General features: G+C 51.0%; 8 protein-coding genes across 8 annotated transcripts; 4 read left to right on the top strand and 4 right to left on the bottom strand.

Annotated features, from left to right (window-relative positions):
* Positions 1-76: 76 nt before the first annotated feature.
* UCRPA7_81 (putative ser thr protein phosphatase protein) lies at positions 77-2,319 on the bottom strand (the record flags this gene model as incomplete). The annotated part of the gene is made up of 6 exons (XM_007912679.1): positions 77-548; positions 604-763; positions 933-1,493; positions 1,544-1,750; positions 1,808-1,912; positions 1,974-2,319. The coding sequence occupies 6 exons, from the start codon at positions 2,317-2,319 to the stop codon at positions 77-79; spliced, it is 1,851 nt and encodes a 616-aa protein (XP_007910870.1).
* A 2,249-nt stretch (positions 2,320-4,568) lies between these two features.
* Positions 4,569-6,248, top strand: UCRPA7_80 (putative rna recognition motif containing protein; the record flags this gene model as incomplete). Its single annotated transcript, XM_007912678.1, has 7 exons — positions 4,569-4,624; positions 4,707-4,716; positions 4,773-4,860; positions 4,975-5,027; positions 5,408-5,683; positions 5,738-5,991; positions 6,044-6,248. 7 exons carry the CDS (start codon positions 4,569-4,571, stop codon positions 6,246-6,248), a joined length of 942 nt encoding a protein of 313 aa, XP_007910869.1.
* A 1,215-nt stretch (positions 6,249-7,463) lies between these two features.
* On the bottom strand, positions 7,464-8,476 carry UCRPA7_79 (putative short-chain dehydrogenase reductase sdr protein; the record flags this gene model as incomplete). Its single annotated transcript, XM_007912677.1, has 4 exons — positions 7,464-7,605; positions 7,671-7,822; positions 7,883-8,129; positions 8,190-8,476. 4 exons carry the CDS (start codon positions 8,474-8,476, stop codon positions 7,464-7,466), a joined length of 828 nt encoding a protein of 275 aa, XP_007910868.1.
* Positions 8,477-13,545: 5,069 nt separating this feature from the next.
* On the top strand, positions 13,546-14,337 carry UCRPA7_78 (putative ph domain-containing protein; the record flags this gene model as incomplete). Its single annotated transcript, XM_007912676.1, has 2 exons — positions 13,546-13,620; positions 13,690-14,337. 2 exons carry the CDS (start codon positions 13,546-13,548, stop codon positions 14,335-14,337), a joined length of 723 nt encoding a protein of 240 aa, XP_007910867.1.
* Positions 14,338-15,191: 854 nt separating this feature from the next.
* UCRPA7_77 (putative ribonucleoside-diphosphate reductase small subunit protein) lies at positions 15,192-16,573 on the top strand (the record flags this gene model as incomplete). Its single annotated transcript, XM_007912675.1, has 3 exons — positions 15,192-15,221; positions 15,284-15,556; positions 15,620-16,573. 3 exons carry the CDS (start codon positions 15,192-15,194, stop codon positions 16,571-16,573), a joined length of 1,257 nt encoding a protein of 418 aa, XP_007910866.1.
* Positions 16,574-17,059: 486 nt separating this feature from the next.
* UCRPA7_76 (putative wd repeat protein) lies at positions 17,060-17,611 on the bottom strand (the record flags this gene model as incomplete). Its single annotated transcript, XM_007912674.1, has 2 exons — positions 17,060-17,443; positions 17,540-17,611. The coding sequence occupies 2 exons, from the start codon at positions 17,609-17,611 to the stop codon at positions 17,060-17,062; spliced, it is 456 nt and encodes a 151-aa protein (XP_007910865.1).
* Positions 17,612-18,299: 688 nt separating this feature from the next.
* UCRPA7_75 (putative wd repeat containing protein 82 protein) lies at positions 18,300-19,565 on the bottom strand (the record flags this gene model as incomplete). Its single annotated transcript, XM_007912673.1, has 3 exons — positions 18,300-19,087; positions 19,143-19,377; positions 19,434-19,565. 3 exons carry the CDS (start codon positions 19,563-19,565, stop codon positions 18,300-18,302), a joined length of 1,155 nt encoding a protein of 384 aa, XP_007910864.1.
* An 889-nt stretch (positions 19,566-20,454) lies between these two features.
* UCRPA7_74 (putative mitochondrial oxaloacetate transport protein) lies at positions 20,455-21,292 on the top strand (the record flags this gene model as incomplete). Its single annotated transcript, XM_007912672.1, has 3 exons — positions 20,455-20,471; positions 20,528-20,602; positions 20,659-21,292. The coding sequence occupies 3 exons, from the start codon at positions 20,455-20,457 to the stop codon at positions 21,290-21,292; spliced, it is 726 nt and encodes a 241-aa protein (XP_007910863.1).
* Between the last annotated feature and the right edge of the window lie 4,771 nt (positions 21,293-26,063).

The raw sequence follows: 26,063 nt of genomic DNA, 5'->3' as shown, positions 1-26,063 counted from the left end.
ACTACATAGACAATGGTCTAGCAAAGGTCATTTAAGTATCGAAGTCTTCTTTATTTTCACTCTATGTGATGTTATTTTATATGGGGCAATCTGCGATATTCTCCTGCCACTTCAGCTGAGCATATGGAATCAGGTAATCCTGCGATGTGTAGTTGCAAGAGATGTAGCATGAGACCGAGTCCGCAGAGTACGCCGAACCGAGGATTCCAAGGACATAGTCCTCGATGAAATCAACAAACACGACATCCACGACATCAGGGGTACCCGTCTCAGGGAAGCCTCCGCTGCCCTGGAAGTAGTTCGGAATGGAATAGTAGGGAATCTCGCTGTGGGCAGTATCGTCACCGTCGGTGCCGAAATCATCCGTGGTGGTGTAGCCAGGTGTCAGGTCCTGCACCTGTCGACGAGTGATACCCCTGGGCGTCGCCATATCTCTCATCTCGATCGAAGAAACTGGGCCGACAATGGGGTCGGTACAGGAGTCGCGCTCCTGGATGGGCATGGCGGCATAGCGATCCCGCCTCTTGTCCGCTCCTCCGGCGTTGAGGCTGAAATGTGAGTTAGTATTGTGTATCTCGACTCGAGAGCTATGTGATTACGTACCTAGCCAGGAGCGTGCTCGCCTGGGCATATGGCACGTCTGGGATATAGAAGAACACATCCCGGAAGGGTGAGACAATGAAATTGTCATCATAGGTGAAGGGCCCCTTGACAAGATCAAAGCGGATGCCACCCGTGTTGGTGAGTACAATTCGGGCTGTGTCTGCGCGATCAGGGTTAACAACTACAGTACCCAATGCATCGGCCAGTACGGTAAAAATGTTGGTAGGATCCGTGAAAGGAACGCAAGTCTGACAGTAGTGTTCGGGTACGCATCCATCTGGAATTTTCAGCCAACAATATTTTGCCATCAAGCAACGTTTGATACTTACAGACGGTTCCAAGCTTGAGCTGTTCTCGGTAGCTTGTGATCTCTTCAGTGACCCTAAGACCGCTGTGGTAGTCAAACACTGCATCATCCTGCTTTCCAATTGCATGATACTCAAATGAATACCTATTCCAGTCCAGATATCTACGGGAATAGACAAAAGGAGCGGTTGAAGTGTTTGTTGCCTTCCGGGTTGGGTTGGGGACACCGTGGGGATTGGTCACACCAGTATAGCCGCTGTTCGTCTTGTCGAACCCGCTCATTGAGAACCAGCCGAGAGTCTCACAGTATCGCCCCGCCTCTAGAGCGGTTGTCTGCTGGTCAACTACGGCAAAATCACGGATGTGGCTGTGACCGCCGAATATCTGGATAGGTGTGCTAGAGTGAACACTCCGGATAGCGTCGTAGACAATACCAAAAGTGCTACCGCCGGTGCTAGGACGAGCAATGTTGTGCCCCAGCAGTAGGAACAAGTCGACGGGCTCGCTTGTGTTAATCGCATCGAGGAACCAATCCTGCTTGACCATTTCTGCCGCCTTGATCACCTTAGACACGTTGCTATTGCCTGGAATTGTCAGCTCGCCGGCTTTTTATGCTTAGCGAGTGTCATCGTACCGGTGAAGTCATAGAGAATGCCAAAAGCCATTATCCTTAAGCCATGGGCTGTTGTGAAGTACTTGTGCGTCTTTCCGATATACTCAAACGCACCCGTGCTGGGGTTGAGAATCTGGACATTGGATGTGAGGTACCTGTCTCCCCAAAACTTGCTGAAATCATTGAAGGTTTGATATGCGACTTCTGTTACGTATAACTCATGATTTCCTACAAATGTCATGTTAGTCTCCGCCATGTATTGTCAGAGGTGTTAGTGAAAGGTACCGATAGTCAGCAAATCATAGTCGTCGAGCTGTTCAAAAACTGGCTGGGACAGCTGTCCATCGACCGGAGTCGCATCGCTGAGGCCAGTTCCGTCATGGAGATCTCCTATAGTATATCATAATAAGCAACTCATAGGCCATTTAATACTACAATGCTGAGTTCATACCAGTGTCGACGATCAGCAAATCTACTCCCATGTTGCCAGCCTTGTGCTTCATGTGCTTGGCAAAGGTGACATAGTCACCAAAGTCAGCACCATAATTCTGTTCCTTTATGTGACCTTCGAGCCAACCGTGAGTGTCTGTGGTATGCAAGACATTCAATTGACCCCATTCGAGGGGTCTGGTAGGCCCATATGTCGCGTTCGGGGCGCCAGGCTGAATGCGCTTGACATGACGGACATGCTCCACGGCATTGATGGGACCGTAACAACCAGTATGGCCGTCACTTCCGCATGCAATAGTAGCCGGGAGGGCAGCAGCAATGCTCGTGACGAGGCTGAGAGATCTCATAGTGACAAGTACTCGTCGATCTCAGGCTAATTGGACGGTTGCGCAAAGGGGAAACGCAGCCAAGAAGGACAAGAGGAGACAAGCATTCCAAGAACTTTCTTGGGACGCGGCGAGGCAATATAAAGCGCCCTACCTGGTGCCAGATCGCCCAGCTTCCCCAGCTAGAGGGGACCTCCGCGAGGGAGGGTTGCAGCAATGAGAGCGGCCAGCATCAGCACGCCTGGGACATCATTGCTAGTTTCCGGAGATTGGGTCGACGGTGCACGAGCTGGGCGGGAATTGGCCACTGAGGATGCATTCCGGATGCCGTGCCTGCAGCGGGGGACAGTGATATGGTTGCTTTGGTATAGTGCATAGCAGCCAATTTGAGGAGCCAATCTGCCGAGGCAGCGAACCAGGTGCCAGGCGCACAAAGACAGCTTCTCGTCTCGGTGACGGGGCGGAGAAGGAGTTGGGTTGGGGGCAAGAGATTGGCCTGAGATAAGGTAAGAGGAATAACACCGTCCTCTTGTTCCTTGCACGTATTATCAGCCGCGCCGTTGTTCGCGGGGCTGGTTTGCCTGTTCTAGAAGGTGGCTCAGTACGATCATGGCTTGTGGCGCTCTAGACTGGCACTAGAACCGAGCTACCTTAGCGGCCCGTCCAGGCACTCCCAGCGCTTTCTTAAGGTTTCGGCCGGCGCCGTTGGAAATACTTGTCTTACCTCCCTTATAAACTCGGCCAAACCTTGGGCTCTCCCGATATGTTATCCTTCTCCTACCGTTATCGCAGTAAGAGATTGCTTATAAAGTACGGCATACCTATGTAAATACTTATAGGTAACTCTAGGGTGTTGATGACGGCTAATGAAGGTTCTCCTATGCCATAACGAGCACCGCGGCTGCGAGCATTGCGGGCCGACACTAAAGAAAGATGTCCTTCCACTGCTAATACTTAGGCACAATGACGAAAGGGGCTAGCAGAGTCCGGACATCATTGCATGCTGGAGCTAAATCTTATTATAGAGAACGATTTCGTCATGCGATGGCCTGACGTTGGTCGATGACGATTAGCAACCCTATGACGGCTATGACGGAGAGATAAGAGTCGAGAACTACTCATGACAGCATCCTGGCGCTAGAGAGAGAGAGAGAGAGAGAGAGCACAAAGCATCTCTCAATTGGAAGCCCGGTGCTTGATGTCAGTTAAGGAGTCAATGTGATAGGTTGAGCTAAACAGATGACTTCTCTTCGAAGCGGTCGTTGGTCCCCGTACCGCAGGTTGGCGATAGTCTCATCCAGACTGGCTACCAACTGCATGGAACATGCAGCCGTAGCCTCCTCTTGAGGTTGCCAAATTTAGCACTATGGAGTGCTTGCTTCTAAAAATTGACAACTTCTCGAGAGAAATAGAGATTTTTATTTTTATTTTTTCAGAAATTAACTTTAAAGAAAAGGAGGACACCAACACAGAACTCGTAGGAAATAACTTTGTGGCGGCGCTTACACAGTCGTTGTCACTTATATAAGCGAGGAGTTTTCGCTTCATCTGGTAACTACCAGCACGAGCTCCCACCTGCCGTGAAAGAAACATCCCTAACTGGGACCATACAATAGTTTCCTTCTTTCCATATTGTGATAATCTACTTTCTGCTGCTGAAACCGTCCGCCTTTCTAGAGGAGAAGCCACAGAACGGAAACTACAGATCATATTCAGTGTCTTTGAACACGCGACCCAGTGGAGCCCCATTGGTCGTTTTGCAGCGCTGATCGAAGATAAAGTGGTGGGCCAGGCCGTCCCGCAAGTGGCTCCTTTGGCGGAGGACCGTGCTCTTTAGGCTTGTGGAGGCGCTAATAGACCTTGGGAGCTATGGGTGCCGAATTCCAGGGCCACTAAGCAGTCATCCTGTAAGGCACTTGCCTCACACCGTCAGAAACCAACGTGCAGCTGTCCTAAAAGAGCAAGTGTGGGGTACCTGCCAGAGCCCCCCATCGCGCCTACCTCACAGTGGTCGTGCAAGTACCTGGCAGTAGCTTGTTTGGGGATCCTGGCCGTCGGAAATCTGATATCTGCAAGATTTGGGAGAACAAACGACAGTGACGAGGCAGGCCCTCAGTCGATGCGCGGGGCTTGGGCTTCTTTCCTTCCTACCTACCTAGGTAATTTCTGCAAAATCACTTTACCTTCTTTATTTATTTTCTCCCTCTCCGCCTCCTTTTCTTCTTGTATTATCTTGTCTTTCCCCCAAGACACCAGTCCCTCCCGTCAAAATGGCGTCAGACATGGTGACAATCGACCGAGCATATTTTGAGACTCTTGTCAGGAGGTATGTTACATCCAAAGCTTGCAGACCCACTATGGCATTCGTTGTTGTAGCATAGGGCTGACTATCTGTGCCACGTTCTTAGGGCCGACTTCGTACGTTTGTTTCGGATCTTTGCTATGCTACAGATCTTGACCAAGTGTGATTTTAGAATATCGACAATCCCGCTCAAACCCCTACTGGTATCATACTCAACAAGACCGAACACGATGACTTGAAGAAGATCGCCAGACAATATGGTAGGTGGTTTCCAGCATTTCAGAGCTATCCATTTGTCCACATATATATACTCCAGCATAGTTCCAATGGTGAGTCAGTTGCAGTCGAGATACATTGCTGACTCGACAATTTAGCGAACCTGAAACGTAACCTGCTGAGAGGTGGCGTAGACGAGAGTACTGTTGATGTAGGTTATTTCTCCGTTTCCATCGTGCCACGCTCTCACGGGCGAAGCGCAGAAATTGCTTGACATGTTATGATTTTTAGTATTAGTCGTTTCTCTCGAGCCCTTTGCTGATGATTATAAAGTTGCTTAGCCAAGATGATGCAACAATCCAAGACACACCGCCCATTAAGCCGACCACGACCAAGGTGGGTGTTATTGGCGATGGAGGCGCTCGCCTGGCCATGCAAGCACCACCCCCTGCATATAACGAAGCACCGCGGGGCTTTCCGACCAACATTAGAAACTATGAGACTTGGAGCAAACATTTCGCGAATGTTCATGTCCATGAGTCGGAGGATTGGGTAGATGAAGATCTTAGCCCTGACTCTATCTCATTACAGGCCCCGGTAGATGAGACGAATGTCCCGATCGACCTCCCTCAGCCGACGCAGAGGCCTCAATACGACCGCCAGTGCACCAGGACCATTCTACTTACCAATCTCCCCGAAGGTGTCACCCATGCCGACGTCACCAGAGTTGTTCGAGGCGGGCAGTTGCTGGATGTCTACCTGCGAGCGAACGATCGTTCAGTGGCCATCTCGTTTTTGCATGCTGTCGATGCTAGGGCTTTCTTTGATCATGTCAAGAAGAACGACTTGTACATCAAAAATAAGCGGGTAAGTCGCTTCTTGAAGCACTGTCTTTGAGCGTGCATACTCACAGCCAAACAGGTGGAGATCCGGTGGAGCGACCGTCAGTTTATCCTGCCCGGTCATGTTGCCAGCAAGATCGGCATTGGAGCTACAAGGAATTTCGTCATTCGACGTTGCGATCCTCGGATTACGGAGGAGAGTATTCGAGATGATCTGGAGCACATCCACAACCTTGTGGTGATCAAGGTCGAGTTCATTGGTAGCAGTTGCTTCATCTCCACAAACTCAGTGCACAATGCCATGTTTGCGAGAACCTGCATGATGAGTCGGGGGTAAGTTAGAACCGAGTGCTCGATGAGGAATTTCATGCTAATTACTGTGTAGCAAATATAAGGGTCTGAAGATCGATTGGGAGTTAGATGAGTGCGCTCAAGCGCTCGATCGTATGCCTGTCCCTGTCAAGCCACGCAAAGAGATTGTGCCGCAGAAGAAGACCAACAATAGGATGGCCAATCGGTTCCACCTGCTCAATCTTGATAACGACGACGATGACTTTCATGTTAAGAACTCGATTGGAATCACGGCATAGGAGCCACCCAGTGGTTAGTCATTACATCTGTATGCGTGTTTTGGTCGTCAACCTGGTCCAGACTCTTTTTATCTCTGAAATCGCGTGTCTTATTTAGATCAGTTTTTGCAGGCAGTCTTTCGTTGGCTTTGCTAAGGTTTTGACGGAACCCCGGAATGTGTTGGAGTTACGAATACCCCCTTTTCTTTTGTCAACGGAGTAGAGTAGGAATACCTGAGATACTACTACTGTTTCTCGTTCCTTGAGAGACCATAAACATTGGCTTTTGTTGATATTCCCCCATTAAAGTACAACTTCGGGCGAAAAGTCGTATTTATCTTAATAATACGAGCTCTTTTAGACCAATGAACCCATCCGTTTGTGGTGTAATAGACAGTGGATTAGGAGCCATCCAGAAAACAACCACCTTTCCACTTCAAACACTGTGAAGAAGCTTTTTTAGAGGGCATCGTTCGGCCTGTATAATCACCATATCCCAGTTTCTTTCTTTCTCGGACTCTTTTGTTTGGAACAGTCACTCCTACGAGAAGATGCTATGTTTAGTGGCAGTTCCTAAGCTAGAAAGCTCAGCCGCAAAGGGAAGCTATGTCTGGCAACAAAGTCCTCAACAAGAGAAGCAAATGTACTATTCACTAAATATAGAAGATAATTCTGGAAACTCAGTCTGCGCTTGCTAGAGTAAATGCGACAGACGACTTATTGAAAAGCACTTGCCAGTACATCATGATTTATCCCCCTGAAACCCGTTGACTGGAAGGATCTTTTGTTCGGTAAATAGGAAAATCTCCCCGCTGCTCACATCATCCAAGATCCTGCAGATCGCGGATCACGAAAGTATTTCCCGATTAGCTTCAAAGACTCATAACTGCCGAAGCTAGGGAGACGGCCCGCACAGAGCCGCTTCTCCACATCCCCACACACAACCCTGGGGCTACATTGGAGCACAGTATATCAATTGATAGTACATGGGGTCTCTTGATCACCATGGTTAAGAAAGTCAGGGAGAGAAGTGCGTGGAGATGCTACGGTTGTTCGAAGTTATATATGACGATGCTCAGTCGGGCCGTTTTAGACTATATGCTTATGAATAGCGCTGCCCCCTAGGAAGACCAGACCGCCTGACCCGTTATCCAAGAGCGAGTGACTTTTGCTCCCAAATGTCCAAGACTCCAGAATGCTCCAAATTCAAAATAGCTGCTAGCGAGTCAGCTGCGATCAGACTACGCTCCATGCCTGATCAACTGGTAAGCTGACGCCGTTGATCGTCCTTGCCTCGTTGCTGGCGAGAAATACAACCGTCTTGGCCACCTCGAGAGGCGTTATCTTGCGTGACTTGGTTTGTAACGCATGGACAGGCCTGTAACTGTCAGTAACGATGTTCTCGATGGTGGGATACTTCTATCGAAGCACTGGAAGACATACGCAACCTCTGCGTAAGCGCTCGCGTCCCAGCTCTCCTTTCCGCCCTCTGCAATCGCCTTGCCGATAGCGGAATCGATCGAGCCCGGCAGGATGGCGTTGCAGCGGATCCCCTCGTTGCGAAATCTCCAGGCAACGTTCTTTGTCGCTCCAAGCTGGTCATTTTCTTAGTATCAAAACACTGACACCGGATGGTATTCTCGGAAGACGCTTACCAATCCGTGCTTGGATGCCGTATATGCTATACCCGCGATGGCACCACTGAGCGCCGCCGTCGACGCCACGTTGATGATCACACCGTCCTGCTTTGCCCTCATAAAGGGAATAACAGCGCGCATCATCCTGACTGGCACAGTGAGATTTGTCTCCAGCACCCTCGCCCACATCTCGTCAGACACGCCATCCGCACTGCTGAAGTTGTCCATGACGCCGGCAACGTTGACCAGAACGTCGATGTTTGATCTAAATTTCGAAGATGAGCATCCAGCCCCTGAAAGGTGCCAGATAACGAATTAGACTTACCCAAACGTCGCAAGGCAGATCCGCACGCCCTCCTCGCATGCCCCCGGCGCCGTGAGGTCGCCCTTGTGAAAGTGAAAACGGCCATGGTCCGCGAGCCGCAGCAGGTCGTAGTCGAATGCGTTGATGTCGAGCCCGCAGACTTGGAACTGATGCGCCAGGAGTAGCTGCGTGGTTGCAAGTCCAATGCCCGAACCGCAGCCCGTCACGAGAGCGACTTTGCCATAGCCTGTCGGATCAACCGCGCTCTTTGGCTGGAAGAGCGTATCCGGGGACTCGTTGTAGAGCATTATGGATTTGTGCTTTCAATTTGAGAGCACCAACCAAATATTCGTTCTTGTCTGCAACTTTCTGGGGATGACCGTGATATTGCAGTGCACAGGTTGTCATACAAGAAAGAAACCGTTTCGAACACAATTCACTCGAGCTGTGCGTTTGCCCACTATGTATACATCAAGCCAAGAGAGGTGGCAGTCACGAGAGAAAACATATTGAACTTTATAGAAATTCCCTCAAGCAAAGAAGGGGGTAACATCACCCTGAGGCATGCGAAACCGGCACTCTCCAGAGATGTTGATGTTTGCTCACCGGTCTGGGCCGCCTGAGATGGGGTTGGTGGCGGATGGTGGTTCGATGTTGAACCTCGCCATGTTAGTGGCCGATGGCTCATAGATAAGGGACTTTGTAAGAAATAAAATCTTCAAACCATCAGCTGGGGCAACCGAACGCTCGCTCCCGAAGTGGCCAACCTCAGACGGAGAGTGGCAAGACACTGGTCAAGCTTCCCCGGAGGCTCTCTGGGAACGTTCCCATCGGATGGGGCGAGCAGGCGCTGGATAGATCACACCATGTATCTAGGTCTAGCCGGAGGCTACTACGAGGACGAGCGGGGAGGGGCTCTTCCCGACTGCAACAACCACCACGGCTAGCTGCGTGGGGTACAGGATTGGTAAAACCTGGAGACGGCAGGAGACTTACAAAAGCGTGCGAAATGCAGTGTATATCAGTCCACTCTTGCGTCGTACATGACTTAATCAAGCAGCACGTATTGTCATGTGCATGGATATATATGGCTGCCAATCGAGATCCCGTGCACAACACCAATTTCTACATCGGGCAGGCAAGACCCCACGAATACCACGGCTTCGTCTTTTTGTCATAGACAGCTTGAATTGCTGAAGGTATGAAACTCAGGTTGACTTATTAAGGGTATATATGAGACACGAAGACGGCCACTGGATAGAGAAACTATGTCCAACAACCAACTCCTTGCGATGCATGTCCCCCAATGGTAACATTTGCTGTTTCCGATGCATTGATGATATTAACGATATACGTGATCGAAATTCCAAGGATCCTAAGCTTTGCAACAGAGAAGCGCATGATGCGGGCTCAATCAATCTAGAACACTCAATAGAGGACTGATTACTGCTCGTGTCAAACGCTCTCTTGCCGTTGATGCCTGCTCTTTCAGAAAGTCTTCAACGAGCACTGTTGGATACGGACTCAAGAATGCCGAGCAGGAAGCTACGCTCCGCAGGAGAGATAGGGGTTTGAGAGCCGCGCCTTGACCTAGAAGCGCCCCCTGAAGCCCCATCCCCACTAGCGGAGGCCAAAGACGCGACGCGAGATCGAGGCGTACCGCTGTGCCCTTGCTCGTATACACTTTGGTCCTTAACTTTGCCCTTATCGTCGGAAAAGGAACCAGTGGGTGATGCCTGTTGCTTGCCAAACAGTGACAGAAGTTTTTGTCGTTGTTCTGGGTTGGCGTCTTGACGCCGCTGAACGCCTCCCGAGCCACTGAAAGATGATCCTGCCTGAGGACTTGGTAATCCGTGATAGGCCTGGGTTTGATAGGGAGATAAATTTGGGTGCGAGGCTAGTGGTACATGGCTGGATCCTATGATCTCCAGGGGTTTGCTTGCAGGAGCTGGGAGCTCACTTGAACGAGACAGAGCCGTCTGGGGCTGCTGCATTGGGCTCGGCTCGTTGCTGAGCTGGTCATTCGGGTTCTTAGACCGACTAAGAATTGAAAGAGCTCCAAATGGGAGATTCAGATCGGGGTTAACTTGGCCAGGACCACCACCCACTTGTGCAGATGTTATAACATTTTCGACATTCGGATTTCTAGAAACATAACGAGACGCAACCTGCTGAGGTTGGGAAATCGTGGGATTTTGAGAGCTCGTGTGACGTTGATGAGTTTCCGGCGCGGGGCCTTGCTGCTTGAATATGTCAAGAAGAGCAGACTTTTGCTTCTCAGTTGTCTGGGGCTGTCTGAGGGGCGCTTGAGCACCAGCAAATTGTGAAGACCCATTGCTAGGCATTTGCTGTGATGTTATGTTTGTGGGTCGAGTAGGGTTGGAGCCATGCTGAGGGCCATAGGTTGACGTCAAAGGAGCCCAGTTGACAGGCGGTGCCTGACGATCATCTTCAGCCGATGGCTGTGCTTGTGCTGTGACATGAGTGTGGGTTTCCGAAGTATGGTTGCCAGCCTGCTTGAAGATATTGAGCAGCTCCGCAGCTTGAGGGTTTCGCTGATGTTGTGGAGCCCTACTAGCCGCAACATAGTTTTGTTGCATCACTTGCATGGTGTCATATTGAGTCCGGACGTGTTGACCAGCCAGTTCGGGCACATTGGATCTTTCCTCCGGTACCGCAGGCGTTGGCACAAAACCCTTGGTGAGGAGACCATTAGGAACCTGGGGTGGTAACGGTTGGGGGTGTAGTAGCTGGATAGGTTCGCGTTGATGTTGAGGCGGAACCATATATGCCGCGTGCTGATTTGGGTACTGATTTTGCGGCATCATCTGAGGAGGAACATTAGGTGCAGGACCGTAAGAACCCGCAAAGTTTTGATTCATGTTTGGAGGAATTGGGAAAGATGGAGGAGCTTGATAGCTAGAGAAAGGCAAGCGCTGCGAAGGATGGTGATGATGCGGAGTGTGAGGCTCAGGGGCATGAGTGTACGTGAGATCGAATGGCGTATGCGGGACTTGACTATTGACCTGAGGAGGTTGTTGAGGCGGCTCCCCACCCTTGGCTTGAAGTAGAGCCATCAGCGCACCGCCCTTATCACTATTCTGGGCTGTTGACCCAACTTGCAGACCCTGTGTCGGTGGTTGAACTTTGAGGAGGCGTTGGAGCTCTCTTGTAGCGCCTTCCAGCGTATCAATTGCAGGGGTGATACGTGATGATTCGCTCAAAAGCTCCGGCTGGAGACCACTTTCCTCTTCAGTGACTGGCTCTTCATTGAGAGGTTGTGCAAAGAGGTGCCCATGATGAGGATTGCGAGCGGCATCCTTTTTCTTCTGCTGGACAACCCATTTTTTCAAAGGCACGAGAAAGGGGGCGACCATGTAGAATTTATTTGCATTCGACGCAGCAGCCGCATCGTTCTGTTGTTGATTGCCTTTCTTCCGAAACGCTGGTAGTTCTGATAACTTGTACCACTGAATCTTGCTGATTTCCTTTCTTGTCTTTGGTTCGAAATGTGTCTCCATGGGAATGTTGCGGAAGACATAGAGGCGCAATTGCTGTTCCCGCATTGTAACCTCAATATATTTCACCTCATCGCGTTCAGGGACCAGGCCAGCTGCCCTTATGTCAAATCCGGTTTCTTCGTAGACCTCGCGGATGGCACATTCCAGATCATCCTCGTCTTTGTTGATCTTGCCCCTGGGAAAGCTCCAATTGGCGCCTTTCTTCCAGCCCTTGACCAAGACGGTCGAGTCCATCGCTTCGTTGAGAAGGATTGCACCTCGGACGGGTACTCGGGTTTTGTACTGGAGAAACTCTTCGAACGCTCGCATATGGTTCTCAACAGAGAACGGTGCGAGTAGAGGACAATGCTGAAAGATGCGAAGGCAGAAGCTTCGCAGGGTCATCGACGGTAGAGTTGGATCCAGTGGCCTGATGAAATCCTCATAGAACCACTGGGCTTCCTCAACTTGGAAGCATATTCGCGCGACCGTGGACAGGTCTTCTTGTGGGAGGTTGATTATAAAGCGGACGCAGAGGTCGTCCAGCCCTTGAGGTCACAGTTAGTATGCATCATGAGGTGTGAACCTCTAAGCAGGTCGACTTGGAATATCTCTTCTGTTGACTCACAATCCTCGAGTTGCATCTTCCTTTCTGTCATCGTGATTGAACGCGTCAAGCATATCCACGGTAATAGAGAAATAGCAGCTGTCACGCTGGCACGTTGGATGAGCCGAGAGTGAGTGGTCTGGAGGCGACCCTAAGCTGAAGTGAAGTCGTCGCAATGGGTTGAAGTTCGGCGTACGAAGGGACGAGATCAGCCGCGAATGGCGCGAGGGATGGGAGATAAGGTAAGTGAAACGACGAGACTAGTGAACTGTGACTTCCCGCTATGTGTTCGCATCAGTCGCAGGAACGAAGGGAGTGAGTCTTGTGGGTGAGGCGAGCTGTGGTAGGGTAGACCGGGCAGTGGGTTGTATCGATAAGACGTGGGGAGATGGACGACGTGGATCGATCGCAACAAATGGACAGCTGCAGTGGGTTTCCCAATTCGCGACAGCAGCCGGAAGGCGGAAGGTGCTGGTTGGTCAGTTGGTTTGGTGGTGCCAGATCAGTTATTCAGTGCCAATGTGACGGCTGTACGCTAGTGAGTCCTCTCTAGCAAAATACCGCTACACACACATCATGCCCACAACTGAAATGCAGGTGTGGCTAGTGCCTGACTATCAATTTGTTGAATTGCCACTGGGCTGCATCGGTTACTCACTGAAACAACCACGCTGGAGGGAGCCACACTGGCCCGGAGAAAAACCGATGTGGCTGTGCTCCTGATTAGCCCCGCTCTTCACTTTCTAGCTCGCCAGCTTCAGCCACACGAAACAAGCTCAGTCCCCTACCTTAGTACGCTTTGGTCGCGCATCGGCTTAGAGACGTCATTGGGCATTTGCGATTTACATGCGTGTCGCGAAATCAAGAAAGCGGGCGTAGCATGGGGCCTCAAACGTATGGGCGCCCTCCGGCAGTTCCCCAAGCCTAACATTCATAAAGACCGTACCGTACCTAGGTAGGTAGTCCGACGTGTTCAGATTTCTGTTTCCTTCTGTGATCTGAGATCTCTTGCCAGCAGTCAATCACAGCTGTTGAACCTGGGTCGGGTCGAGTGCTGTCCCTAAATATAAGTCTGCAAAGCGCCTTCTGAAACAAACGACTTTCACGCGCGGCCAACCAATACTCGTATCTCCCACCCGCCACACAAAGAAACGCCCAGACCATTACAGCATTTTACTTTTAAACACGGCCATCGTCTGCCCTTGGCGTTTCTGCACTCAACAATTTTGACCTCTTCATCAACATCCACACGAAATCATAGTCAGTCACAATGTCTGGTGCGATCTTCAATTTGGTCGCCAAGAAGGCGCTGAAAGACGCAGCCTCGAAGAACATCAACTCAAAGGTTAGTGGGCTTGGATGATTAGCCTCACTCCCTGTACTGATCCGACCCGGGAAGCTAACCGTCTGCTAGGATCCCTATCACGAGGAGGTCAAGGTCTACGATAAGCACGGCCGCGACACCGGAAGGGTCAAGAAACAGAAGAAAGGCGTCCCACCTGGCATTTCCGCACACGATGGCGAGATTCTCAAGAGTGTTCGTCGGAAGGCATGGCGCCTAGACATGTCGCTATTCAATTGCTGCGGCATCCGCTTCGGCTGGAGCAGCGTGATTGGTATCATTCCCGCAATCGGTGATGTGATAGACGCTCTCCTGGCAGTCATGGTCATGCGGCACGCTAGCAAAATCGATGGGGGCCTTCCCGCAGCACTCAAGTCGCGGATGATGCTGAACATCATGCTGGACTTTGCCGTGGGATTGATTCCGTTCTTGGGAGATCTCGCTGACGCCGTCTTCCGAGCCAACACCCGCAACGCCTGGTTACTGGAAGAATACCTGATTAAGAAGGGCGAGGAGGAACGGAAACTAGCAGCTGGAAACCCGAACAATCTCATCAAACCGGGGGCAACTCAGCCACAGGCTCCTCCAACCGCGGCTTCCAAATCTCGACTCGGACTGTTCGGCGGCAGCAAAAACCGGCAAGGCGACGAGGAGATGGCTATGAGCGGTATCCGGCCGGACAACGGCCGCGCGAAGCCGTCGAGCAGCGGGCGAAAGTGATGCTCCAGGGACCATAAGCTGGACATTGGCAACGTGTCAGTCCAACTCTTCGATTCATTATATCGATTCAAGTCTCATAAGGCGTTAGATTGGCTTATACCAGCACGAGTCGCATCAGGAGTTTCGAGGTTCTGATAGTCCAGGCAGGCATGTTTAGCAATAGTAGTAATTCTCATAGCATGGCAAGCCCATTGAGTTCAATAAATGCTCATAATAACAAAATAATCTGGCCTTTTCCCCCCATATGGTCTATCTTGTAGTGGGCGATTCATATGTTCAGCAATGTACAAGATCCAGATGTGGGAGGGCGTTGGCGAGTATCTGGCGATGCCATTGGTGATGTCACTTAGGGCGCAGGCAACAGAGACTAAGAAACTCAGTTTCCATTGTTCATGACAGCATAAAAACATCCACCATCCTTACCAATGGGTCGATATTCGTGCCATAATCCATGACAAAGCTGGGCAGTCTCCATCAACAGCTCGGTCTACGAGGTGCAGCCGGCTGTTTTTGCCCATTAACACCGACAGGAATCACAATCAGGTGGCTGGTGTTGACAGGCTGGGGAAATTGAGTGCCCAGGGCGAGAAACAGGGCGGGTCCGACGCGTTTACAGGGGGTCCGCACAAACACGCCCCGCGAACGTGACCTGGTGTTTGGCGCGTCCGGGACCACTTTAGCACCGCTCATAAATTCTGCTTTCAATCCGCCTACACGTCTCAACAAACTTCCACTTCCGCAACACCGCGTTCCCATTCAGCATATCCGCATCTTACAGACCATCTTCCTTATCTGATCGTCATCTGCGGCTGCTCTCCATCTTCCTTTACCCTCAATTCATCCCCATTGACACCATGTCTGTCGAGATCACCCCCTCTAAGCAGGTAATTCGCCATCGTCGCCAGCCTCTTTGACAGCCTCAATTGCTAACACGCGTCTCTCCCAGGCTGCCTCTGCCATTGAGAACTTCAAGATCGAGTCTCCCGTCAAGAAGCTCGACTTCGGTGCCGCCGACAAGGAGAACCAGCCGATTGACGCCGGTGTCACTGACCTCGCTAAGAGCATGGATGCCAAGCAGGCCGACAAGCCCATTGCCCTCGAGGTCGCTAAGCAGGAGGAGGCCCCCAAGGCCCCTGGTCTCTCTGCTGAGGAACTCGAGGAGCCCATTCTCAAGGAGAACCCTCATCGTTTCGTCCTATTCCCCATCCAGTATCACGAGGTACGCGACGCGACTTGCCCCTCTGACGCGTAAAGTGGTTGACGCGCTGACATCCCTTGACAGGTCTGGCAAATGTACAAGAAGGCTGAGGCTTCCTTCTGGACTGCTGAGGAGATTGACCTCTCCAAGGATCTTCATGACTGGAACAATCGTCTGAATGACGATGAGAAGTTCTTTGTCTCTCACATTTTGGCCTTCTTCGCCGCGTCTGATGGCATCGTCAACGAGAACCTGGTTGAGCGCTTCAGCGGAGAGGTGCAGATCCCCGAGGCTCGATGCTTCTATGGATTCCAGATTATGATGGAGAACATCCACTCAGAGACTTACTCTCTTCTCATCGACACCTACATCAAGGAGCCTGCCCAGCGCACCTACCTTTTCAATGCCATTGACACTATTCCTTGCATCCGTAAGAAGGCCGACTGGGCCATCAGGTGGATCCAGGACCGTAACTCCACCTATGCTCAGCGCCTCGTCGCCTTTGCCGCCGTTGAGGGTATCTTCTTCAGCGGTGCTTTCGCTTCTATCTTCTGGCTGAAGAAGCGTGGCTTGATGCCCGGCCTGACCTTCTCCAACGAGCTCATCTCCCGCGATGAGGGTCTCCACACCGACTTCGCCTGCCTGCTTTTCTCACACTTGAAGAACAGACCCAGCAAGGAGGTTGTCCGCGACATCATTATCGATGCTGTCAAGATCGAGCAAGAGTTCTTGACTGAGGCTCTGCCCTGTGCTCTGCTCGGCATGAATGCCAATCTGATGAAGCAGTACATTGAGTTCGTCGCCGATAGACTCCTTGTCGCTCTCGGCAACGAGAAGGTCTACCGCTCTACCAATCCCTTCGACTTCATGGAGAACATCTCCCTTGGAGGCAAGACCAACTTCTTCGAGAAGCGGGTTGGCGAGTACCAGAAAGCTGGTGTCATGAACAGCACAAAGAAGGTCGCTTCGGACGATGTCACTTCCCCCGAGGCCAAGAACGAGAACGGTGGTGACTTCTCCTTCGATGACGACTTCTAAACCTGTGCTGCGGTCTTTGCTCTTGTATATGCATTACATCACATTGCATTTTCCTTTTGGCATAGACGCGGACAGCAGGATTTGTCCTCGGGCGTGTCTCAACCCCTTCTAATCGCGGTACATCCCGTCTCAAAATACCTCTTTGTCATTTCATGGCGTTTCGAGGAGTTGGGTCATGTGTTTATTATACTCTGCGCAGAGCAACGGTTATGGTCATGGCGCGGTATGCTGATGGGAAACGAATTGATGTCTTTGGAAGAGACATGTACTAGTAGATTTCATTGCTAGAAAATCAATGGACGATATGAGCAAACATAGCGCGCCTATGCACTCGTCGTCTTGAATGTTCTTGATCCTATTGCCGCTTTGGTATTGACTGGTCCACCCTCCAAGATGCCTTGACAATCAGCCATCTAGCAATTTGAAATATGGCAACCCTCGTTAGGTTACGTTTCCGCACTCCCTCCCTATACATACATCACTGCGCTACCTCTTGCCCTTCTTCTTTTTACCCTTTCCACCGCCTCCACCCTGCTGCTGCCCTGGCTGTGACGGGGCGGCAGCCGCAGCAGGGGCTACTGGTGCCGGCGCTTCCTCCTTCGGTGCATCGGGCATGGCCTCCTCCTGCGGCAGCGGTGGCAGCGCCGCCATCGTGCGGCCGAGCGTGCCCAGCATCTGGATCAGCCGCGCCACCTCGGCGGCCTTAGTCGTCTTATACTTGAGCGTGACGCCGCCGACCGGATCGAACGTCTTGAGCACGAGTCGCCCGCGCGGCGGCTTCGGCTCCGCGTCTGCTGCTGCTGCCGCGGCCCCCTCCTTCGCTGGCCTTGACTTCGCGGGCTTGATGGAGTATTTGCTTGTGATGCGGGTCTGTAGGGGAGGCAAGTTAGCCCAGACCAAGGCTACGTCCCTTCGATCAAGGGCACCATTGACAGAGCATCTCTTGCATCAGTAAAGTGTACTTACTGTGGAAGGTCGGGCCTCAAGAAGGAGAGAAGATTGGCGCAGCCATTCCTGGCTGGTCGGGTAGGTAGGCATTTTGGCGATGTTTTCCCACCAGTCCACTCTCTTGAACAGTGGACCAGGCACCCAAGCGTTCTCAGCTGCGACTATGGTGTTATTCCCGGCGGGCACGAGGGTGTCGTCGTCTGCGAAGGCGAGTATATTGTATGGTTTTGTGTACGTCACGCGAACGGTGCTGATAGTGGAATTTGGAGTTTTTGAGTATTCGAGATGTGGTGGGGTTATTGGTCACTGCGGGGCAGCCAATTGTGAAGGGAGCTCATCAGCTCATCCATCGATATCCCACTAGGTGTGAGCCTCACCCAGAAATTCAAGCCATCTAGGAGGCTCCTACAGAATAGGGGTACAATCATTTGCTAACCGCTCTCATCTACATTACTATCAATTTCATAACAGCACAGACTTGTGCGTAATAATAGAAGCTGCCAATAGAGTCTTGCTTCAAAAAACGAAGTTGCTATCTAATTGACTGTACTCATACAATAGCCTTTTAATATTAACACTTGAACCATATTCATGTTACTTTTGCTTTGCTGATGATTATTTGCCTCTCAAGAACTCCTTAAACCTCATTCCCTTGACGCCTTCAATGCAACGGGTATCATCTTTTCTCCACCAGAAAAAATGACGTTGACCCCTCTAAATGTGAGAGCACTTCCTTTCCTCATGAAGCCCAATGAAATCAAACCGTATTTCGAATGCGCTATACGTGAGGATCCGGTAACCAGAACATCAGATCTTGGTCGGCTGTCGCCAGGTGATTGAAACGAGGATTGTATGCCAGAACAGCCGCTTCTCGCTTGTCCTCCAGAACATAGGTCGGATCTAAAGTCTTCTTCTCGGGCGAGACCTTAAGCAGATCCCACACCAGAACATCCTTCTTCGATCCGCTCAAGACATATCGGCCGTCTGGTGAGAAACAGCAGTCCCCACTGCTCTCCAGACTCGCCGGGTTTTCTGAAGAGGCGCCATTGCCGGCGCTGCTCTCTCCTGCAGCTGCCCTTCGTGTTCCGCCTTCGGGCTTGCGCAAGTAGGCTCGCAGGCTGCCGTCAAAGGCATCCAGGACAAAGTGACCATTGCCGCGAGTGCCTAGCAGGACGCATTTTCCGTCGTTGGAGAATTCCAATTTTGTCCATCCCTGCATCGTATAGTGTTGGTCGACTGAGGCGCCAGCTGCCACTACATCGAATGTAGAGAACGGTGCCTTGTCGAAATTCCGGTGCTCATAGAGTAAGATGCTTCCACCGCTTGATGAAGCAACCGCGAATACCTTGCCAGAAGGGTCCCATGCCGTGAGATATGGTGTTTTCAGGAACAATTTTCCAGTCCATTGCTTCGTACCGATGTCCCATAGTCGGACTGTGTCGTCTCGGCTGCAAGAAATGAAGTTGTCGGCGCCTGGGTGTATTGCTAGGCATGTAACAGTGCCTTCGTGTCCCTCGAAGTACCGGATAAAGGAGTTGTCATGAGTTGCCAGGTATCTGATCGAATCTGTAGAGGTATTCAATTAGCGATATCGGAGTCTTTGGAATCTACAAAAACGTACCATTCGCTTTTGTACTCGCATACACGATGCTCGAGCTTGTGTGAGTGAACTTGGCCAATTTCACGCCGTACTTCTTGCTTAGCAGGGTCTTGTCGTGCCGACCTTCCCTGACATTGTAGATCTGAATCGTTTCGTCACTCTCTGAAGTCATGCATAGCTCGCCAGGGTCGTCGAAATCCAGAGACAGGATGTGAGGCTGGGGGCGGCCTTCCTTGACATCGTCTCGCCTGAAGTGCTGCAACGCCTCTCGTTAGTGGTTGAGAAAGCAAGTCGGGACAGAAGAACACAAACCTTTGTCGGTCTGAAGTTCGCGATCACATCGCTCACTAGACCTGTGCTGTTGATATTGGTACCTAAGGTACGAGTGATGTTAAGAGTTGGGGTATTGTTTGCCGGTGAGGACTCGGGGCCGTCGAGGTCCATTGGAGTGGACGCCATGGCTATTCCGCGCTGGCTGTCGAGTCAATGCGGCGCCGGCAAGCTGTGCGTGAGGTTTTTAGTTGAGATGATCCAGTTCTCAGGCGCTTTCGGCTGTTTTGTGTGGTAGTAAGCGTGTCTCAAGAGTGAGAGGCGCGCTTCTCAAGGGCTCGATTGAATTGGAAGCTAAGGTAAGTGCATATGATGATGCGGTTTACTACCAATAGGTCCCCTTGAAAAAGCTGCGGTGGAGCTCCGTCGTAAAGCTGGCGTCTTCAAGGTTGAGCTACTGCAGATTATTAGCCAACCAGCAGCCCGAGATCCAGATTCCCCTCCGCTGGTAATGCTGTGGTGCGCTGGTGCTGTTGTAGCCCCGGGCGAGCCAGGGCAGAGCACAGATGGTCCGTGTGCCTCGCCCGACAGTGCTGATGGCAGCGGGCGCCAAATGCCGTCATCCGGCTAGTTGGGACACTCCCCGTAGCTGAGGCGGGCATCGCATTGCACCCTCCGAATCCGCAGCGACTTTTGCGAGGACCCAGGGAAAAATTTCCCGCTACTGGAGCTAGGTCAGCGCAAGGTTTCGTTTACAACACCCAATAACCCGCACTGCATTGTAACAACACCGACCTACAGTACGGTAGAGCGAGGACAGTAAGCATCGATGCGAAAGGATGGATCTGAGCTAAGACCTAATACTAATCACCTCTCGTTTCTAATCATAACATAACTACCACTCCTTTGCTTCAATTCCCTGTATATTTTCCCCGTCATCTGTGCCGCGGGCTGCTCGGTAACAGCACAATCCTCGCTCGAGAGCTCCGGCTGCGACTCCGGAACCAGCACCGACTGGGAGTCACTGCGACGGCAGCACACAACGCACCTTGAAGAGCGCACAATGTCGACTACTGTAGGGTACGAACTCCGGGAATATCGTTTTATATTCAAGCTAGAGCTAACATCCACGAAAGTGCGTTCATTGCCGGCGGCATCGCCGCGTGCGGTGCGGTCACCGCAACACATCCTTTCGAGACGGTCAAGATTCGGTCGGTTACACCATTGGATTACTGCAATGATGGCCTAGACTAACCAAGGCGCATAGGATGCAATTGCAAGGAGAACTACAAGACAAGGGACATCAACCACATCATTACCGAGGACCTTTCCACGGCGTGTCGGTCATCATCCGGAACGAGGGAGTACGGGGCATATACCGTGGCCTGGGAACAGCATACATATACCAGGTTCTACTCAATGGTTGTCGTCTGGGGTTCTATGAGCCAATGCGCAAGACATTGTCAAACTTGATTTTCAAGGATGAGAAAGTCCAGAGTCTGGGGATCAATATGCTCTGCGGTGCCTCCTCCGGCATTATCGGTGCAGCTGCCGGAAGCCCCTTCTTCCTTGTCAAGACCAGGTTACAGAGCTACTCGCCATTCCTACCTGTTGGAACGCAGCACAAGTACCGGAATGCCTGGGACGGTTTGAGCCAGATCTACAAGGGCGAGGGTCCCCGCGGCTTGTACCGCGGAGTCGGCGCGGCCATGATCCGGACGGGCTTCGGAAGCTCGGTGCAGTTGCCAACGTACTTCTTCGCCAAAAGACGCCTCGTGAAGCATCTCGGCATGGAGGAAGGCCCAGCGCTGCATTTGACGAGTAGTGCATGCAGTGGTTTCGTTGTCTGTGTCTTCATGCACCCTCCTGGTAAGAAGATCCACCCGCAAGCTAGTTTCTAAAGCCTTGTCTAACCGCCGCTAGATACCATCATGTCCCGGCTGTACAACCAAAACGGCAACTTGTACAAGGGAGTGTTCGACTGCTTGGGCAAGACAATCAAAACCGAAGGATTCTTCGCCATTTACAAAGGCTTTCTACCCCATCTCGCCCGAATCTTGCCGCATACCATCTTGACCTTGAGCTTGGCAGAGCAGACGAACAAGCTAATCAGGAAGATCGAGAATAGGATATTGCCAGCAGATGCTTTGGCTACACCCTGATTTGTAAGAAAAAGGAGTTGTGGGGTCCCTTGATTCCAAGTTTCCCTTTATGGTTGGCTTTTTGCATATACCAGGCGCGGGTTCAGAAGTTATTCGTAGACCTTTGGTTGGGCATCAGAAAAGTTAGCACCTGGCTCAGAGCCTTGAATAAAGAAATACGATGTCAAAGACACATCTGTAAAAGCTATATCAGCTGTTGATTGATCTATCACACCCGTAACATAGCTTCCCTGTGGCGCTGCCGCCATCGTCTCCTATTTCTCCCTTCCACCTTTCGTCACCTTGTTCATCCAAAACTGTTCCACATAGCCTGCATCTATCACCGCCATGTGGTCGGTCGAGCTTCCCTGTTGTCCTTGCCACATTTGCTACTACTGAGGGGTAGTTCGCTTCCACGTCTTCAAAATATCGTGCCATCACATCCTCTATACTAAGTTCCTTGTGCGAGACGACGGAGCCTGTGTTCTCTGTGCCCTCGGGGATAAGGTCAGACAACGGGGGATCTGTGAGGGCGGTATAGGAGACGAGCTCCTTGCGGAACACATCGCGGGCTGGATAGTAGATTGCTATTGTGGATGGTTCGCGTCTCGAATTTGGGCCACTTTCTGGAGGCTCATCATCTGTTGGATAATGTGGTATGGGGAAAATTCCATCATTGACTTGCCATGGCAGCGAGTAGCCCCTGCCCTTGGCCGTTTCTCCCAAGGTAAGCTCCGCAAGGGCTGTGGTACTATACCCCAGGAGCAAAGCAGTGCACGAATGCTCGACCGCTTTGGCAATGAGGATGTGTCGGATAAAGAGCCTGAGGATGTCGGCTCTTGAGGTAAGTGATGGAAGTCTGCCAAAGAATCCCGCCAGCTTCTCACGTGGCTCCGTTTCTGCACCGGTCTCCATTGATGGTAGAACAGACCAGTCAATGGTCTTCAGCTCAAGGACATATGACAGGTTCACACACTCATACGAAAACCGGTGGTACCTTTCCTGGTACCGTTTTAGTAGGAGGTCTGCTTCAGAACCAGCATCAGAGGGTGAGGGTGGCGTAAGACTTGTGTCGACGTGAACAATTGTGAGTTGGTATGAAGCAGACTTCCGCTTCTTTAATTGATACTGGACGTTCTCCTCGAGGATGTGCAGCATAGATGACGAGGCCGGGCCAAATGACAAGCCAACAAGATAGTGCTTAGGCTGCACTGGACTCCTGACCTCTTTGTCGAGCACCTCCATTCGTTTGATGGTCTTCATGTTGATGAAGCGACAGAAACACACACTGAATAGATTTGTCAGTTTGAATCGAAAATTTTAGTTGAGAGGGCTCTATAGTCATACTTGCAAGCTGGCTCCGTCCTGATCTTATGTGTGGCTTCTCGTTCATTACACCTCCTGCAGCGCACAGGCTGCGACCCCGCCGTCCCTGACTCCATTTTCACAGAGACAACTTTCAAGCATCAAATGATAAGGTAAACCTTTTAATGTTATTGAGATAACATTCTCGTGTATCTTGGTAGGTAAGAGTGAGCTTTCACGTAGAAGAGTCATTGATTCTTTGGCTCAATTTTCTAGATCACGTGCAAAACTCTTACAATGTAGTAGGCGTGGGTTCAAGAGAACGGCCTAGAAACGACACAAGCTAAACATAGCAAATAGTAATTTTACCTCTGAAGAACAATTACAGCCTAGGGCAGTAAAGAATTTTTTAACTTGATATCATGTAGCGAAGAGGCAGCCCAGCGCATGGTCCGCAAACCACTCCCTATCTTTCTCCCATGCCTTTACGATGATATCCCTCCCTGTTTCAACCACCTCCTCAACTTGCTCGGGGCTGCCCCAGCCAGGTACCGAGCTGCCAAAGTTGATCAGGTGAATTCCCACATGGATTGCGGATCGAAAGGCGAACGCATCATTCGGTAAGTCATACCCCTTGGCGAAACCCTCTACCATCCACAAGCCAGCCTGAATATCTTTGAACAAGGTGAGTTCATATAGCTCTGCTATCATCTGTCCTAGGTCAAGTGGTCGAACACCAAGTTGGCACATTTCCCAGTCGATGATGAAAATTGGTATGGAGACATTCTCCTGAAGGGGCTCATTCGGGAGAAGGGCGCTGGCGCACTTGTTAACCAGCCTGTCTTGGTATTGTCATCGTGTGAATGCAGAGAATACATACTTGCCAGTCCAGAAGTCGCCGTGGATTATTTGTAGACTCTCTTCATCCGCAAGCTCCGCCTTTGCCATATCTCGCACTTGCTCAAATACAGGACGGGCAGTTTCAAGTAGGCGTGAATGCTTCTCAACATTGCGTATGAGCCACTCGTAATTGATCATGTGCTTCAAGTCTTGCATTTCCTTATTCTGCTTGATTTCGGATCGAAACCTGGCTTGCTCTGGCTGCTCGCCCCAGTTGTGAAAACTGCGAAGCCATTGCCCGAGGCCATAGCCGATGCTGACACACTGGGATTTGAGGGACTCAGGGGTTGGAGAAGCATAATGATGAAGTGAGTACAGCTTCAGGTTCAAAGCTCCTTTGAGATACTCTTGAAGTTGAGTGTTTGACTCTGGTATCGCCGAGTATAGCCTTGGCGTCCGTACTTCACATATCGAGGTACTTATTGGAGATAATTGCTGAAGTGTCTCAATGCAGGTCTCTTCAAATTTCTGTGATGTGATCAGCGAGTCTGGTCAAATTATAGGTTGCAGATATAGCTTTACACAACGTGATGTCGAAATCTTGAAGTTCGGGTTGAGGGCGACAAAGCCTTCGCCGTGTTTTATGAGGATCTCTGTGGTTCCATCTTCAAGAGGAGTTCTCAACTGTCCCTTGAAGATGAAATTAGCAGTACCGCCACTGAGCGGAACAACCGATTGACAGGCAAACTTAGTGGCTGTGAGCTCTTCTACGAGCCTTGCCCCGATCTCCGCAATTCCCTGCGGAAGAGCCATGGTCTGGTTGCCAGAGTTTGTCTCACCAAACGATGCAACACTTAGGATAGGCACGTAAAAGAAGGATAAATGAATGCGAGAAAAGTCCTATTAATATACTAGGAAAGTTCGTAGATACAGAACCGAAAAGAAACGAGTGAATGAGATTACCAGATGGTAGACTATAACTTCTTGAAATCCAGTCCCAAGTTCACAGGTACGGAATACTATTGCAGCTGAAGTGGAGTTCAAGCCAGTGATAGATGGCATTTGGCGATGAGTCGTCGCCGACCTGCAGGTACGACGAGTGCACTGGAGGGGCTAGGCCATTGTAACTCGCCAATTGTCAAACACGGTGCATGCAGGTCCCGCAACCAAATCTGAAAAATTGAAGACAAGCGATTTCCTCCAAATCAACGCTGGCTTACTTAACACAATGCATTGTTTTTGTCAATGCCAGATTAGAATATTGCAGCTAGCTCTGGAAATGCGAACAGGGAAGATTGATGACGACTGACGGCAGAATAGAGTTTCCACCAGCTGGATCGGCCGGAAGCGGTTGAGATCTCGTGAGAAGGTCTAGTGACTTCACTAGACAGAGTGACACCTCGCCTTCCGAGCCTCATGACGACATCTTGGGGATTTCCAGTTCGAAGCGCATTGTACCGGATGTCGACATCGAAAACAAACACGATGCTGAACAGCTTGCCCAGCGATACTGTTGACAACAACAAGCAGACCCAGTGACCAGTAATTAACCATATCAAAAGTGAAAAGGTTGAGGCGGTAACGAATGGCCATCTTTATAGGCCAGGGGTTCAATTAATTGTTAAGTGGGTACCTGGGTGCACAGGTGCCGATAAGCTTATTCTGCCAAGAGGCTCATGTGCTTAGTGGTAATAAGCTAACACTCCCAGCCAAGCGCGTCCTGAGACCGAAAGGTCGCTCAGCCACCCGGATATTTGGATGCGACCTTAGAATGCTAATAAGATGCACCAGACAGTATGCTGGGGGAGGCAAATCCTGAAACGAGCTCCCTCCCATCGCTTGCCACTCAGACCGTCCTAAATCGCAGTGCATGAAGCATCGCATCGGCTGGCATTCTTGCCATCAGATGGCGGCTTTGAACCTGAAGATTGCGAGACATTCTGCGTGTTCCTGAAGCTAGAACATATCGGCCGCTGATCATTGCTGCTGCTGCTGCTCCTGGACTCTAAGTTAGCGCCGCCCGCAAACGTTACCTCTACCACTACCTCATATACCGCACTTGACTGTCCCTCCTGCAATCGGCGTCTCCCCAACTTTGTTCTCCTTCCCGAGTTTCACCACGGTCTCTGCCCGAGCCCGAGAAGACGAAACGCGTTGCAGCTGTCCACCGGGTTCTCGCCTTCCTTCCGCGGCTGGGACAGCTTACACAGTTGGAGGGCGCATCGTGCTCCTAGATCCTCCTGGACCAGCCACCTCGTCACACCTCAACCTCTTAACCGCGTCCAAACCCCTTTTGTTGAGAATAATTCCTCTGGAACGTGCTAGCACCCGCATCCGTTGCTTTCGCCCTCGCTTGGACAGTTCGAATAGGTGCCAGCTCAGCAGT

Source organism: Phaeoacremonium minimum (genome assembly GCF_000392275.1).
Source record: "Phaeoacremonium minimum UCRPA7 unplaced genomic scaffold PA7_03_scaffold_3, whole genome shotgun sequence".
Lineage (NCBI taxonomy): Eukaryota > Fungi > Ascomycota > Sordariomycetes > Togniniales > Togniniaceae > Phaeoacremonium > Phaeoacremonium minimum.
This window is presented reverse-complemented; position numbering and strand designations above follow the sequence as displayed.